Raw genomic sequence first — 16,022 nt, 5'->3', positions numbered from 1 at the left:
TCTTCTCCTCCTAATGTTTGGACTTGCGGTCCATTGTAATCCTGACCCTTCTCTGATTGCTCCAGTTCATTTACCAGTCAATCAGCAAGCATTTATTTGGTACCTTTATTATTGTTCAGTTGTTTTTCAGTTGTGTTTGACTCTTTGTGATTCCATTTGGGGTTTTCTTGGCAGAGATGCTGGAGTGGTTTGCCATTTTCTTCTCCAGCTCATTTTACAGATGAGGAAACTGAGGCAATAGGGTCAAGTGACTTGCTCAGGGTCACAGAACTAGTAAGTATCTAAGGCCAGATTTGAACTCAACAAAATGAGTCTTCCTGACTCCAGGCCTGGCAGTCTTTCCATTGTACCACTTAACTGCCCTATTAAGTACCTACTGTACGCTAAACATGCTGCTAGGCATGGGAGATAAAAATACAGTGAATGAAACAGGCTATATTTAAAAAAAAAAGCTTATATTCTAACATCACACTCTAGCTTGAGGATGAATGAGATACAGAGGTCAAAGGGCACTTACTAAGTATACAAGATGGTGACCACAGAATCCCCTAAGGAATACTTAAAAGTTTGTCAATGGTATACTCACACTGAAGTGCCCAGAGCTGACCACAGGACTCTAGCTGGAGGTCTTGCTAAAATAGTACAGTGGGACCTCCTTGTTCCTGGAAGCTGTTCCCTCCTCTGAAGGATTTCCACTTTAATGCCTTTCCTAAAACGTGGGCCCTGGAGCTAAACATTTCCTTCAAGGCATAATTTGGCCAGGGGAATATGTGTAAGCATGTGTATTAAATTCTGAAGACAGTCGTTTCAGAAATCATTTCACCTGGGAGAGGCGGGGGTGGAGGATCAAGATTTTAATGACCCCAATTCGCATGGTTTCCTGACAGGGTATGTACACTACCCTGGCACTGAAGGCTGTATTTTTCATGTTTGTGCATCTACGTGTCTTCCATTCCTGAACACAACAACAGCGAACAAAAGTCACAACATTTGCTGGAATCTTTGCCTTTGGAAAGAACCAAGTACCAAAAAGCTCAGGATGTTTCTGCGGAGAAGAAATAAAGCCAAGGACGTTGTGTTCTCTCTTTATGATGATGAAATGTAGATTTCCCACTAAAAGGCAAATGTGTCATTCTGAAAGGCTGGAGAGGATGCTACTTTCAACAAAAAGAAAGAAACAGCTCCAGCTGGTTAAGTCTAGCTTTAGTATAAGATGCTTCTTAGCTTCTATAGCATTTTAAAAATTTGATTATCAGTGGAATACGTTTTCCTGGGTGTTACATGTTTACCCTTTACTACTTAGGCCTTCAATGTCCTCCCTAGTCATGGAAAAAATCTTGCTCAGTTGAAATATCTCTTTCTTTTGTTTCATTTCCAGTCAACCAGGGCCTCACACCCATCAACACATTTTCAGGACAAGAAACAGTAACATTTTGTTTTTCTTATACTGTTTCGGTTCTTTCACAGAATGAGGCCTTTTCTTTAAATCATCGGCATAATAATAGCTGGTATTTGTGGTGTGAGCTATTATTTGTAAGTTAATTATTATAATATAAAATGTATTATTTATAGCAATGGCTCTCATCATCTTCAGGACTGTAATCATCTTCATCCCTCCTCACCTCCACCCTTTTGCAAAGCTCAAATGCCAAATCCCACATGAGACCTTTCCTAACCTCCCCCTTCCCCAAACCCCCGATTTTGGGTACCTTTCCATCCTGAAATTACATTGAGTTTACTCACCTATGCGCATGTATGTTCGCTTCAGTGAAATATGAGATCCCTGAGACAGGGATAATATAGTGCCTGAAATATAGTAGGTGCTTAATAAATGCTTGTTGATAAATTAATTTTTTTGTCCTCACTTCTTTAATGCCTATCATAGAATCCTGAATATAGCAGGAACATTATAATGTATCTTGGATTGAATTGAACTGAACGGAATGAAATCATAAATCACTTTTCTCACTACAACAATGTGAGTTGGTAGGGGCATAGATTTAGAACAAGAAGGAATTTTAAAAAATCACATAGTCCAGACTTTTCATTACACAAATGAAGAAATTGGGGCCCATTAAAGATTTACATAGATAATTAGTGGCAGAATCTTCGGTAGACCCTCAGGTTTATGACTCCAAGTTCAGCACCATGTAATTATTGTAATCATCTCCATTTTACAGATAAAGAAACTGAGGCCCCAAAAACTTAATTAGCTGGTAAAATCATTCAGCTAGTCAGTGCCAGAAGAGAGACTTGAGCCAGGCTCCTTGCCACTGTCTCATACTGACTCAGCCATAACTTGAAACAGATGATTCAACCTATCATTTTATGTATGTATAAATTGAGACTTGGAGGGGAAGTGACTTTTCCAAAGTCAAGCTCTCAGCCTCATCCATTTTTTTTCAGAGCCATTGTTAGATTGACATGAAAGATGTTCAGTAGTAAATATGAACTAAATTGGGAATAGTATCTGAATTACAAAGTTTTTCATTAAAGCTATGAAAGCATTACCTACTTGGAGGAGCTATTTTTCAATGAAAACTTTTTTTTGTATTATCTCAGATTTTTCTCCCAACACACAGAAAAAATTCCTAATTCCTGTGCACAGGGAACTCTCAATATGGAAACTCCTTTTACTAATGGAGATCACAATTCTCTGTGACTTAGCAGAGAAGTCCCAGGGAACTGTGATCAAGTCACTTGTCCAAGGTCATACATCAAGCAAATATCCTTGTTGAAATATGAAGCCATGTCTTCCTGAATTCAAATCCAGCACTCTGTTTTTTCATTACACTTCATTAAAATATAAATCAACCAATTAATCAACAAGTATTTATTAATCGCCTTACTATATGCCAGCTACTGTTTGGCACAGTGACCAGAAAGACTTCTGCCTTCAGGGTGCTTGGCTTTTAGCTGGGGAGATTGTTCAAGAACCATTTCTGTTTTCTTCTTTTGTGGAGGTTAAGGAATGTCAATGAAGTAGAGAATAATTTTCCAGCTTTTCCAGTATTATGTTTTCTGAGCACATTGGATATAGTGGAAATTCTAGCAATTGACTGGATTTTATCTGAACTCTATATATACCCCCATGCACAGTGTAAAATTGTGAACATAGTTTGTTGTTCAGTCTTTTTCCAGTTGTGCCTGACTCTTTGTGACCCCATTTGGGGTTCTCTTGTCAAAGATGCTGGAATGGTTTGTCATTTTGCTCTCCAGCTCATTTTACAGATGACGAAAGCGAGGCAAACAGGGTTAAGTGACTTGCCCAGCGTCACCCAGCTAGTAAGTGTCTGAGATTTCACCTCAGGAAGATGAGTCTTCCTGATTCCAGGACTGGCTTTCTATTCCCTGTGCCACGTAGCTGCCCCTCATCGTAATAGTACCTCACTGAATTTGTTGAGTTTAATTGAATTCTCGTTTCAGTGCAATTTTTTACCCAATTTTCCTCTGAAGGCATAATGAATAGAGTTCTGGACTTAGATTCAGGATCTGAGTTCAAATTCTGCCTCTGACACTTTCTAGCTGTGTGATCCTGGGCAAGTCACTTAATTTTTCTGAGTTTCAGTTTCCTCATTTGTAAAATCGTGGGCTTGTACTCGATAACCTCCAAGATCCCTTTCTACCTCTAAATATATGATCCCATAATCCTCTTGGGTCACAAAATTGCATCCTTGGATTTGTAAAATCACAGAATTTATGGACGAGAAGGAATCTGATAGACTTCCTTTTCTAAACTTTATGAAATATTTGTAAATATTTTGAAATGTGGTCCAGTGCATAGACTGCTGGATATGGAGAAAGGAAGATCCGAGTCCAAATGTTGATGCAGACAGTAATAGCTATGTGACCCTGAGTAAGCCTCTTGCGGCCTTAGTTTCTTTTTATGTAAAACGGGAATAACAATAGCTCCTACCTCACATAAATATCCTGAGAATCAAATGAGATAACATGGAAAACAATTTGTAAATGAAAAAATGCTTTGTAAACGAATACTAGCTATTAAATGTTGGACAATTTCATGTAAATGACTATTTCCCCTGTCATTCCAGTTCATTTGATTGTAAGCCTCCTAAGGGCAAGGGCTGTTCCCTTTTTCTTTGTATCCTTAGCACCCAGCATCAAATGGGGCTTAATAAATGAGGATTGAATTGAATTGCATTATAGGCTGAAAAATCTTGAGCTGGAAGGGACCTTTGGCACTACCCATTTTGGTATGTGGTAGTTTTTAATCAATGCTGCTCTATTGATAGATCCTTGAGGAAACTGAGGCCGACTTGCCTATGGTCACATGAGTAATAAGTGTTGGAGGACAGATTTGGGCCTTGGTCCTCTGACTCTGAGCCAATGTGTTTCCTGTGTATGGTGTTTAGTTTTATGTTATGCAAATGAAGGGGAGGGTGACCTGGCAACCAAATTCTGAACATACCAAGTAGAGAAAAAAGCAAAGGACAGAAATCTAAATGCTGAATGAGAAGAGGAGGGATCTAGGAAGGAAGAAACAAAGGAGTCCCGGTGGGGAGCCAATGTTTAAAATGAAAATGTTCCCCAACCCTCAAAAGCCTCAGACCCAGGCTAAGCCCTGATATACAAACCAGGAAATAAGCTCTATAGCCTTTATTAAATCTTTTCATGTTGCCACCCTCATGTCACCAATGCCACCTACTAATATCACTGCCATCTTTTAACAGTATTGATGAATCCCAGGGCAGAAGATACCAAGTGTGCTAAAAACAGGAGGGTTGGAAGGACTGCCATAAATTTCTTCTGTGCAATTGCTAGGTGTGCTTGTGACCCTGAGGGCTCTTTGTGCTCCTTTGCAGGCTGCCCTTCATTCTTTTATCCCTGCTTTGGGAAGAAGGGGATAGGACTAGAATGAAGAGCAGAGGTAATATGGTATAATGTGTATGGCAGCGGTCTTAAGAGTCAGAAGTTTTGGGTTGGAATCTTGCCTTAATTCTCATTACCAGTGTGACCTTGGGAAAGTAACTTTACCTCTATGGGTCTCAGTTTCCTTAGCTGGAAAATGAGGGTATTGCAACCAATGACCTCTAAGGTCCTTTCCATCTCTAAATCTATAATCCTAAAGAATATTCACTTAATTTCTGAAGGAGTAGCATTAAACTGGCATCAGTAATTGTAGACCTGTGCATCAGAGACTTCACTGAAATGTTTCTGACAGCTTCTGACAGAGGCTGCCCACTGATGACCCCTCTCATCTGTACTCTCACAGGTTTACTCACTTATCCCTTTCATACAAAGGGCTTTGTTTCCAACAGACCTGTAAGTAAGGGTGGCATTGAGAATTGTAGACTTCTTTTTTAACAGATCAGGAGACTGAGGCCTAGCAAAGTACCATGACTTATTTAGGGTCACACAAATAGTAGCCATTAGAAATGGAATTTAAAATGAGAACTCTGTTGATGCCAAGAACAGCAGCTTTTTCTCCTCTATCATGCCATCTATTCTATGAGGAAAGTGGTCTTTCAGTGATAGGGCACGTAATTTAATTGAGTCTTCTGCACAGGGACCTTGACAAAGCAGAAAAACATTGGATTTTGAACTAGAAGACCTCAGTTTGAATCCCACCTCTGTTACTGACTCCCTGTGCAAACTCATTTTCTTCAGCTATAAATGATAAGGGTTATACTAAAACACCCCTAAAATACCTTCACAATTTAAGTATATTATCCTATGACCTCATTTTAGAAAGACCTTATGCTTTGGGGTCCCCTATGGTCCTGATTTAGTTGTTATACAGTCATGTCCAACTTTTTGTCACCCCTTTTAGGAATTTTCTTGGCAGAGGCACTAGAGTGGTTGTGCCATTTCTTTCTCCAGCTCATTTTACAGATGAGGAAACTGAGGCAAATAGGGTTAAATAACTTGCCCAGGGTCACACAGCTAGTAAATGTCTAAGGCTCAATTTGAACTCAGGTATTCCTGACTTCAGGCCTGGCATTCTACCCACTGCACCACCTAGCTTAATGCAATCTTACAATACATACAATAAACATTTGTCAAGTGCCTGCTATGTTCTAGGTACTGTGCTGAGTGTATGGGTGCAGGGATGGACAATACAGAAAAAGAAGCTGGAGAAGGCTGGGTGGGGAGGAGGTAGCCAGTACAGGGCCATGATGATAATGAGTTGATTTCAAAGACTATATTCCAGTAGGAAGTGAAGAGTTGGATGGACTTCTGAGCCCTCTTTAAGTAGAGATTTGAGGAGTAGGTCTCTTGGTCCACCTTCCAGTCCCCCAGTTAGAGAAGAAGAGGCAAACAAGGAGACTGACGAGGTATGAGTACCACTCGTTGTGATCATAAGTCCCTTGGTGATGAGCTTTTTTGGGGGGTGGTAAGGGAGGAATTATGATGATAGGATCCAAAGAACAGAGCTTGTGGGGAATGAAGAGGAGTATTCCCTTTATCCTTTGTCTCTGATTCATTCTTCAATCATATATTCAACCCCAGCTTCAAGATGTAGCCCACTCGGAATGGCTTCATGCTTGAGGCATCACAGTATGCTCTAGGGCAGGGATAGGAATGATTCTTTTTTGTCCTTCCTCCATAGGATTTTGAGCTAGAGACCCATGAATGTCATCTCTTCTACCACCCCACTCATAAAATTGATGATAAAACTGAGGTAGGGAGCTGAAATCAGTTGAAAATTGAGTCATTTATCACAAGTGATACAACAAAAAGAGAAATGAACTTGAGTTAGAGAACCTAGGTTCAAATCCTGGCTTTGGTCCTTATGATCTGTGTGACCTTAGGTGATCACTCTTTCTGATTCTCTCTATATGTACTCATCTGTTAATAAGGTTAGACTAGATTACCTCTGAGGACCCTTTAAAACCTCTGCTCCTAGTAAGAGATGGAAATTGACCTTAGGCTTTCTACTTCAACTCAGTGGTATCATGGATTAGACCACTAGCTTTACCATTGTAGGAACTGTATTCAAATCCTGACTCCACTCTGCTGTGTGAACTTAAGCAAATCTCCTCACCTCTCTAACCTCAGTTTCTACATGTGTAAAATAAGGGGACTGGACTACAGAAGCCTTTCAGAAAAAAAAATCTTTTCTGGGAGCCCAGAATGAATGTTCCCTGTTCCCTGAAAAAAAGTAGATGCTCTCTCAATGGTCAATTCCTACAGTTACTGGCTCCTTAAATTTCTCTTTCTTACTTTCAAGGTCTCCTCCCAAGGACCATTCTCAGCTTGTTAATTTAAAGAGCAGTCATTTTCAAAGAAGTGAATCACATGATGGTCATTTCCATCTCTTTTATGCTAAACATCACCAGAAAAAAACTCACTTCCAGCTCGGTATTTTCCCACAAAACTTAAACACATACACACACACACACACACAAACATACACACACATTACTGACCAAGATCATTCTCCCTTTTCATGCTTCAGGATTTAAATTAATAATGAAATGAGAGAAAGCAACAAGCAGCCTAACAAACTTCTGATTGCAGAGGGTATCGTCAAACATTTAGAGACTGAAGATGTTGGAAATCAATCAGCATTTGGTTGTTGTCCTTTGTTTGCAGACAGTACCAAAATGACATCACTATGTTGGGGTCAAAGTAGAGTGTGTCTGCTGTAGGTGATCAGACCAGTACGAGCTCAGAAAACTACCACAGGTTGGGCACAAACACAGTTATCCCTTTCACATCATGACTTTCCATACTGGAGTTTCGAGATAACATGGGTTGACATAAGAACCTAAATGAGAATTTTGGGAGAGTTTTGCAGAAGCTTGCAGAAGACACACAAAGGCCAGCAGATGATGCCAAAAAAGTTTAGAAACTCAGAAATGCATAAAGCATCCGTATAGTAGTGTATAAGATCAACATATTTTATCTTTTAATACCATAATAATTCAGAATTCTTTGGCATGAAAGGAGGGCCAAAAGATTTTATGCAGATTTTCTAGATTGTGGGGGATGCCTCACTCTGAATCCCCTTACTGTAGAACAGATAACTATAGTCCATATGAAGGACTAGAACAGTGCCCCCTCCCTTTCCATTGCATTAGAATAGGCAGGACCTATTTTCATTTTTTTTTTCCTATTTGTTTCCTGAACTTTTAGAATGGTACCTAGCACTTTTAGACTCTTACTTAATGATTTTTTTGGCTTCATTTGGATTTAGAATAGAAAGGTGTTTCCAAAGCTATGCCATAAAATTCCTTCATTTATTTTTTTCAGATGAGGTATGGCACAGAGGAAGGAATTTTTATCTAGAGTCCCTTAGCTAGCAAATGGCAAAGGCAGAATTCAAACTCAGCCCTTAAAAATCCTTGTTGAGGCCTATTGCCACAGAAGCAGAGGGCAAAGGTGGCCTTCAGGTTGTCTGGAGAAGCCCACAGACTGCTTTATGTTATCCCTGGAAACAATTTGTTCTTGGAATCTTGTCAGCCATATCCATGCGTATTTTACTTGGGTGTTCAACAAAGCTCCAATATGTCTCGCCATCCATTGGGCAATGCCCGATTAAAATTCCTCCTTTCAGAAACTCCCACAGAAGGTGACAAATTGGGCCTCTGGTGCTTTTAAGCTAATTGCTCGGCTTAGCGGGTAACAAGCTGGCATGCTGGGAGCCATGCAATAGCATTTTCTACAGAGTCTGTTTGGTGTGATGCCTCGCTGAATGGACCCCGGCACTGTTGCAGCCACGCCATGGCCTCTCAAAGGACAAACCAATGTGGCTATTAATCATGATTCTACTTCTTTTAAGCAAGATGTTCATATATCTTATGCAACATGTTAGTAGGTTGCAATGCCAAGGTGTTATTTGCTAGGGATGGGCAGGGATGGGGGAAGGAAAATTGCTAACAACAAGGTAATTAGATTCGGTTTCTGATGACAGTTTTTCATCTTATGTTTTCTTACAGGCTGGGAAAAAGGAAAGGAGCAATGCCCTGAATATCGCAATAGATAACATGTGCAAAAAGACCAGAGACCTGCGTAGACAGGTGAGAGAAGAAAAAGGGCAAGGAGGGAAGATAAGAGGGATGGCGGGGGAAAGTGGATCACATATATGCATCCAAAACATTTCTCTCTGGCTTTTGACCTATCTTACCTAATGTAAGTAAAGGAAAACAGTCACAGGATTACAGATTTAGAATTGGACGAAATTTTGGAGGACATAACCCCCTCCTTGTACAGTTGACGAAACTGAGGCCTATAGAAGGTAAATCACTGGCCCAGGGTCCCAGAGCTAGTAAATATATGAGTCAGGAATTGAACCCAGGTTTTCTTGACTACTACTTGTCACATAATGTTGCCTCATGTGACTTAGGTATATCAAAAAAAAAAATCAAGTAACATATTTTAAGCTATTTATCATGCCACTACTCATAATAGCGTAATAACATCAAGATAGAGAATCTCATAATTAGAATGAGAAGGGATCTCCATAGTCAACCCAGCCAACACACACATGAAAGGAATCATCTTTATAACATATAAAACAAGTAGATATCCAGTCTTTGCTGGAGCATCTCCAATGAAGAGGAACCCTGATTCAGGGCTGCCCATTCCAGTTTGGGACTTCTGGAAATGTTAAGAAGCTAACCACTTCACCCCTGCTTCCGACATCAAGTCTGTATTTGCCTTTTGGATTGCAGAGTTAAAGGATCAGAAATATGGAGCTGCTAGAAGGAACCTCATAGGTTTATTTAGTTCAACATGTTCTTTTTATAGAACAGAAAACTGAGGCTCAGAAAGATTAAGTGATTTGACCAGCATTATACAGATACTCAGTTGAGCCCAGAGCTCTCTCCTTCATGCCATACAGCCTTCTGAACTTAACAACCATATCTCCTGGATTTGCCTTCTGGGACCAAGCAGCTGAACAAGACTGGCCTCTCTTTCATATGAAAGGCCTTCCAACACTGGAAAACAGTGCTTACGCTTCCTGAGAGTCCTTACTGGTCCAGGACTGACATCCTGAATGCCTTTAAATGACCCTCATATGGCATGTACTCAAGGCCCTTCACTATCTTTATTGCCATCCTCTGAACATGCTCCAAATAATCAGTCTTTCTCAAAGTGTTCCAATTCTTTACATGTGGTATGACTAGGGCAGAGGACAAAGGGCTTGTCATTCCCTTACTTCTGTAAGCTATGTTTTCTTCATGCAGCCCAAGTTCATATCAGCTTTTTGCTTCATCTCACATTGCTGATTCATATTGAGTTTTCAGTACAGTAAAATCCCTTAAACATGAGAAAGCAAAACAACCCAAGGTGCTTTCTAAAATGTCCCTTGCATCCTGTACTTGGGAAATTGGTTTCTTGAACTCATGTGTAAGTCTCTCCATTTATCCCTATTGAATTTCATCTCATTAGACTCAACCCCATATTCTAACCTATCAAGAGCTCTTTGGATCCCAACTCTGTTATCCAACGTATTAGCTTTATGTCATCTTCAAATGTGATGAGTGTAATGTCTGTGCCTTTATCCAAGTCATTGATAAAAATATTAGACAGCACGGGGCCAGGAACACATCCTTGGGATTCTCCACTACTATCTCTTTCATATTGACATTGATTTATTAACACCTCCTCTGTGAAGCCAGACATTTAACCAGTTCTGAAACCATCTGCTTGCATTATTGTCTAGTCCATATATACCAAGGCCACAGGGTTCCCCACCCCTCATACATACCAACAATAAAACTGTGAGTCATTTCATCAAATGCTTTGTCCAAACCAGGTAATCTATATCTAGAGTGGTGTTATCTTCCAATTTAGTAACCGCATTAAAAAAAGGAAATGTGTTCCATTTACCATGGCTATTTTTGATGAGGTCATGTTCCTCTTTATAACTACTGCTTCCCTTTCATAGTAATAATAATAATAATAATAATAAGCATTTATATATTGCTTTAAGGTTTACAAAGCATTTTGCAAATATTACCTCATTTAATCCTCATAATGCCAAAAGATAGGTACTTATAATTATCTCCATAGTATAGACGAGCTAACTGAGGTTGACAGGTTAAGAAATTTTCCCAGAAAATCGAGCTAATAAGTATCTGAGGGAGGATTTGAATTTCAGTCTTCCTAACTTCATCTAGCACTTTATATAGAATTATTCTCAGGAATATTTCTTAAAAAGCTCATCACCATTTCAATCTTTTGAATAAAAGGAAATGGCCTTTCTTATGATAGTGATAGAGAAGAAAGACAAAGACAAGAGTAGGTGGGAAACATGCAAGAACAAAGAAAGTATAGCTAAGATTTCCATCAGCAAGCCTGTGGTGTCTGTGAGGGAGCTCTGTTTATTATTCTCTCCCCAGAAGAAATGGACTTCAAATAAAAATAATGGAACCCCTCAGATACAAAAGCCAAAGATAAGAGTAAAGTTTTCTTCCATGTCGGGAAGGAATGAGAGTTTGCAAAATGATTCCAATAAACAATTAGGAGAAAGAACCAAGACCCAACATTTTACTTTCCATACCCTTACTCATACCATCCTACCAGCTTCTCCTGGCTTTGTTTTGGTTATACTCCTCCATATCTCATCTCATGCTTTCTTTTATCCAGTAAGAAATTTAAAAAAAATATGTGGATCTGAGTGGACAGTTGGTTCAGTATGAGTCAACATCATCCCAAAACTGTTGTTATTCTAAGCTGCGTTGAGATGTATAAAATCTAAAATGAGAGCCCATATATATTGTACTGGTCGGACCATACCTGGAGCCTTGTGGTTAGTCCTGGTGGTTATGTGTTAGGAAGGGAATTGGCCAAGGTTGTGCCAGAGTCAGCAATTGAGAGCTGATTGTTAAATTTTTATTGTGAGCATTTGCACTTTGGAAATTCCCAGTCACTATATTATTATTATTATTGTTATTTTGCTTTTTGGTGAAGCAATCGGGGTTAAGTGACTTTCCCTGGTCACACAGCTAGTAAGTATCAAGTGCCTGAGGTCACATTTGAACTCAGGTCCTCCTGACTCCAAGACCGGAGCTCTATCCACTGTACCACCTAACTGCCCCTTCCAGTCACTGTAAATCAGGCTTTGATTCATTGTTTTGTTTTGTTTTTATTGTCTAGACTTAAGATAGTGTCAGGAATGCAGATTTAACTTAAAAATGTGTGTTGATTTTTTTCTGTTGTTTGTTTGTTTCTTGAGAGTCAGGTTGTAACGCGTATACCAGCACACTGCTCTATTACTCTATAAACACTGGGCTCAACAGGAGTACAGTAGGAGCTTCAGAGAGTGAAGTCATCATGGCTCTGGAGGCCTGCTGACTGTAGGATGACAACCACAACAACGACAACAACCTGACACTTGCATAGAGCTTTAAGGTTTACAAAGTCCAAGGTGCAGCCATTATCTCATGTAAATGTGCCAGCACCCCTGGAATTGGCAAGCCAGAGGATAAGCCAGAGACAAGCCTTCAGAGGAGGGCAGTTGGGACTGTAGGTCACTTGAGAATCAATTGAAGGAATGGGGGTATTTAACACGATGATGGAAAGACTTGATTTGGTGGATGTCATTTCTGCCTTCAAAAATTTGAATGTCTGTGGTGTGAAAGGAGGATTAGATTCTTTCTGCTTGGCCCCCTAGGGAGCTAAGAAAAGATCAATGAAAGGATATGTATTTAAGAAAGACAGAATTCAATTTAATCTGAGTGGGGAAAAAGCTTCCCCAGAACAGACTAAACCAAGCCAACACCCAAATGACTTTGTAACAAGTGCAGCTGTTCCCAGGTGGAATGGGCTGCTTTGGAAGGTAGATAATAGTCTCTTACTGACTTGAAGGTCTTCAAGCAAAGACTGGAGAATTATTTCTTGGGAATGTTGTATAAGTTAGTCCATTTAGGTTGAAGGTTCAACTAAATGGCCTTGAGATTCATTCTAAACTCTAAAATTTTGTAACTTTTGATGTATGATTCAACCAGCCTCAGTCTCCCAATCTATCTTTCTTCAGTACATGTAAGTATTATATGTATTAGTGCAAACAACCTCCATTCCCTTTGGTGGGTTCATGTAGCCCTGATCTGGTGGGACCATCCCATGGTAGTCTTCCTCTGATTGCTCAAGAATCTGCCTGGGCCCTTTGCTGCCTCTATATCCCCCTCAGGTGTTCTGTCCTTTCTAAGATACTGACTATAAAAATGTTATTTAAGACAGCAATGTGAGTCATTTCAACCCCTATAACTCTTGGCTAAGTATATCCAGTTGTTTCTCAGAATTATCTTCCAAATCTTTATTCATTTCCCATGAGAAGAAAACACTACCCTTTCTTTCCATGATCTTTGTATCTGTGCTGTTATATTTGTAACACTAGTATCATTTCATTGCGTGAGAGAAGAATAAATCCAATTCCCTTGCTGACTTTCTAAGCTTACTGGACGAAAATGCTTGGTATACCTTGAAGTGATATAGACATTTCCATTATTACATCCTCTGCTCTTTCAAGTTTCCTTCCTGTGCCTCAGCTGAGTCTTTCTTCACTCACCTTATCACAGAAAAGTTCATTTATTTTTGATTCAGAGACTAGAACAGATGATGAATTTATTGAGAGAAATTTCTGAGAGTAATTCTATGAGAAAAAAAAGGAAAAGACATTAGTGATAAAGTGTGAAGCCTTGGGTTCAAATTCATCTCAGCTATTATTGTCTAGGTGTTGTACGTCAAATCTCAGTTCCTCCGTGTGCAAAAGAGGGGTTTGGACTAGGTACCCTCCATGTTCACTTTGATATCTAAAGCCAAGGATCTTAGTTCCACTTTGAGGACTGTTCTCTGTGTTACCATCGCAGTTCCTGGGTGATTGTCCTTAGGTATTAGAAGAAAGCTTAGCTTTTGGAGTTAGACTCATTCAATCACTGAAAGAAGCACTCATTTTAAACTCCAATTTGTCAGTCTTTGTTTAAAGTCACTCGTATTTCCCGTTGCTTTCCCCAGCCCACAGAGTCATTTCCTATAATAAAGAATAAGCAGTTAAAATAGTTCAGCAAAATTAACCAACCCATCCAAAAAGTCAGACACTATATACATTAATACCAATCCACGCTCTTCTACCTCTGTAAATAGGTGAAGGAGGGACTCCCTCATATATTTCCTTTTGGGCCGAGCTGGTCATTATCATTTCAGTTTTAATTGTTCTATTTACAGTGTGGTAGTTATTGTGTGTATTGTTTTCTTGGTTCTGCTTACTTTATTTTCCATCAATGCATACACATCTTCCATTATTCTCAGTCTGAAATATAGCCATCATTTCATCTTTTTTTCATTGATAGATTATATTTTGTTTAGCCATGCTTCATTTGATCAACATCTATTGCTTCTCAGCTCTTTGCTATGACAAAAAAAAATGCATGCATAAATATTTTGGTACATAGGGTGATTCCTTTTTTTTTTTTTTTGTTATTCACTCCTTTCAGATATATATACCTGGCAGTGAGATCTCTGTGTCAGAGTAAGAATACTTAAGTTACTTTCTTAGTGTGATGGTTAAACCAGTTCCCAGGTCCACCCACAATGTATTTGTGTGCCCATCATTCCTCAGCTCTTGTAACGTGGGCTATTCCTGTCTCTTGTCATCTTTGTCAATTGGCTGGTCATGAAGTGAAATCACAGGGTTATTTTGATTCCTCTATTACATGTGTTTTAGAGCATTCTTTATGTTGTATGATTGCTTCTTTTGAGACCTGTTTAATTATGTCTTCTTACCACATCTTTTGGAAAATGAATTAATAAAAAAAAATTTATTAAGTGTAAGCACTGCATACACAAAAAGAAAGACAGGATGGCCCCTATGCTCAAAGATTTCTCATTCTAATAGGAGGCAACTACATATAGAAGAGAGTTCAGCGACAAGCCAGATGGAGAGGCCAAGAGTTCTTTCAGGAATCACAGCAAGTCAAATAGCAAAGCACTTTATTCAATGGCATTTCGATTGGTAAAACACTATCTATTTCTAATATTTAACAATTTGAAAGTATAATAGACTTTGATGATGAGAAGACATTATTTAGTAAGCTTATTTATCAAATGCCTGCTACATGCCAAGTACTGTGCTAGGCATTGGTGGTACAAAGACAAAAATGAAATAATCCTTGTCTTCCATAAGCATACATTCTATTAAAGGAAATAACATGTGCGCATGCACACATATAAGCACATGTACACATACATAGAAATACTTACATGCACATATGAATGCATATGTAGCTACATGTGGTTATAGTACATACAACCAATATACAAAATAAATACAATGTCACTTTGGACATTGGCTCAGGATGGGGTGAGGATATCAGGAAAGATTTCACATCAAAGTGGTGCTTGACCCAAGTCTCAAAGGCAACGAGGGATTCTAAGAGGCACATATGAGGAAGGAGAAAATTCCTTGAAGGGATTCAGACATTTCAGTGGTAAGTTGGGGGGAGTTGGAGTGTCATAGGTGAGAAACATGAGGGGGTCAGCCTTACCTGGAGATTATGGGAAAGGAAGTAATGAGCAAAATGTCTGCAAATGTGCTTGGGGTCAGATTATGAAGGTCTTTGAATGCTAAGCAGTGGGAGTTCTATTTAAAGTTATAGGTGATATGCAGCCATGTGTGGTTATTAAGGATGGGAATGATATGATCAGACTAGTACTTAGGAAAAGTCATTTTGGTACTTGGGTATAGAATGAATTAGAAAGGTGAAAGACAAGTAAAGAAGCAATTTAGCAGTAAATTGTATGCAATGTTACAGAGTATGAAGGCCTGAAGTTGAAGTCATGAGGACAGATCAGTTGAGAAAGGTATTTGTAAACCTAGAGACAATATGATTTGGCATCTGATTGGATATATGGGCTGAAGCAGAGTGAGACCAGTGTATGAATCCTATCTCTGTGACAGTCACCTAGTCACTTTACTTTTTTCAGCCTCAGTTTCTGCAAAGGGTACAAAGGGAGTCTTGTGATGACTGTACTTCTTACTGGGAAAGCACTATCAAAATGCAAGACTTTGTGGTCCTAGCCTCTTCTACTTCCTTGCCTCAGCTTTCTGCTTG

General features: G+C 39.3%; 1 protein-coding gene across 3 annotated transcripts in view; it reads left to right on the top strand.

Annotated features, from left to right (window-relative positions):
• Nucleotides 1-16,022, top strand: part of CTNNA3 (catenin alpha 3) — a 1,889,266-nt gene that overhangs the window by 981,917 nt on the left and 891,327 nt on the right. For all 3 annotated transcript variants that reach the window (XM_020998213.2, XM_078150742.1, XM_020998214.2), the window contains exon 8: nt 8,904-8,984. In XM_020998213.2, coding sequence (XP_020853872.1) covers nt 8,904-8,984 — 81 coding nt within the window. The remainder of the gene's footprint in view (nt 1-8,903; nt 8,985-16,022) is intronic.

The sequence above is a fragment of the Phascolarctos cinereus genome, unplaced genomic scaffold, assembly GCF_003287225.1.
Source record: "Phascolarctos cinereus isolate Bilbo 61053 unplaced genomic scaffold, phaCin_HiC Scaffold_3;HRSCAF=262, whole genome shotgun sequence".
NCBI classification, from domain to species: domain Eukaryota; kingdom Metazoa; phylum Chordata; class Mammalia; order Diprotodontia; family Phascolarctidae; genus Phascolarctos; species Phascolarctos cinereus.
This window is presented reverse-complemented; position numbering and strand designations above follow the sequence as displayed.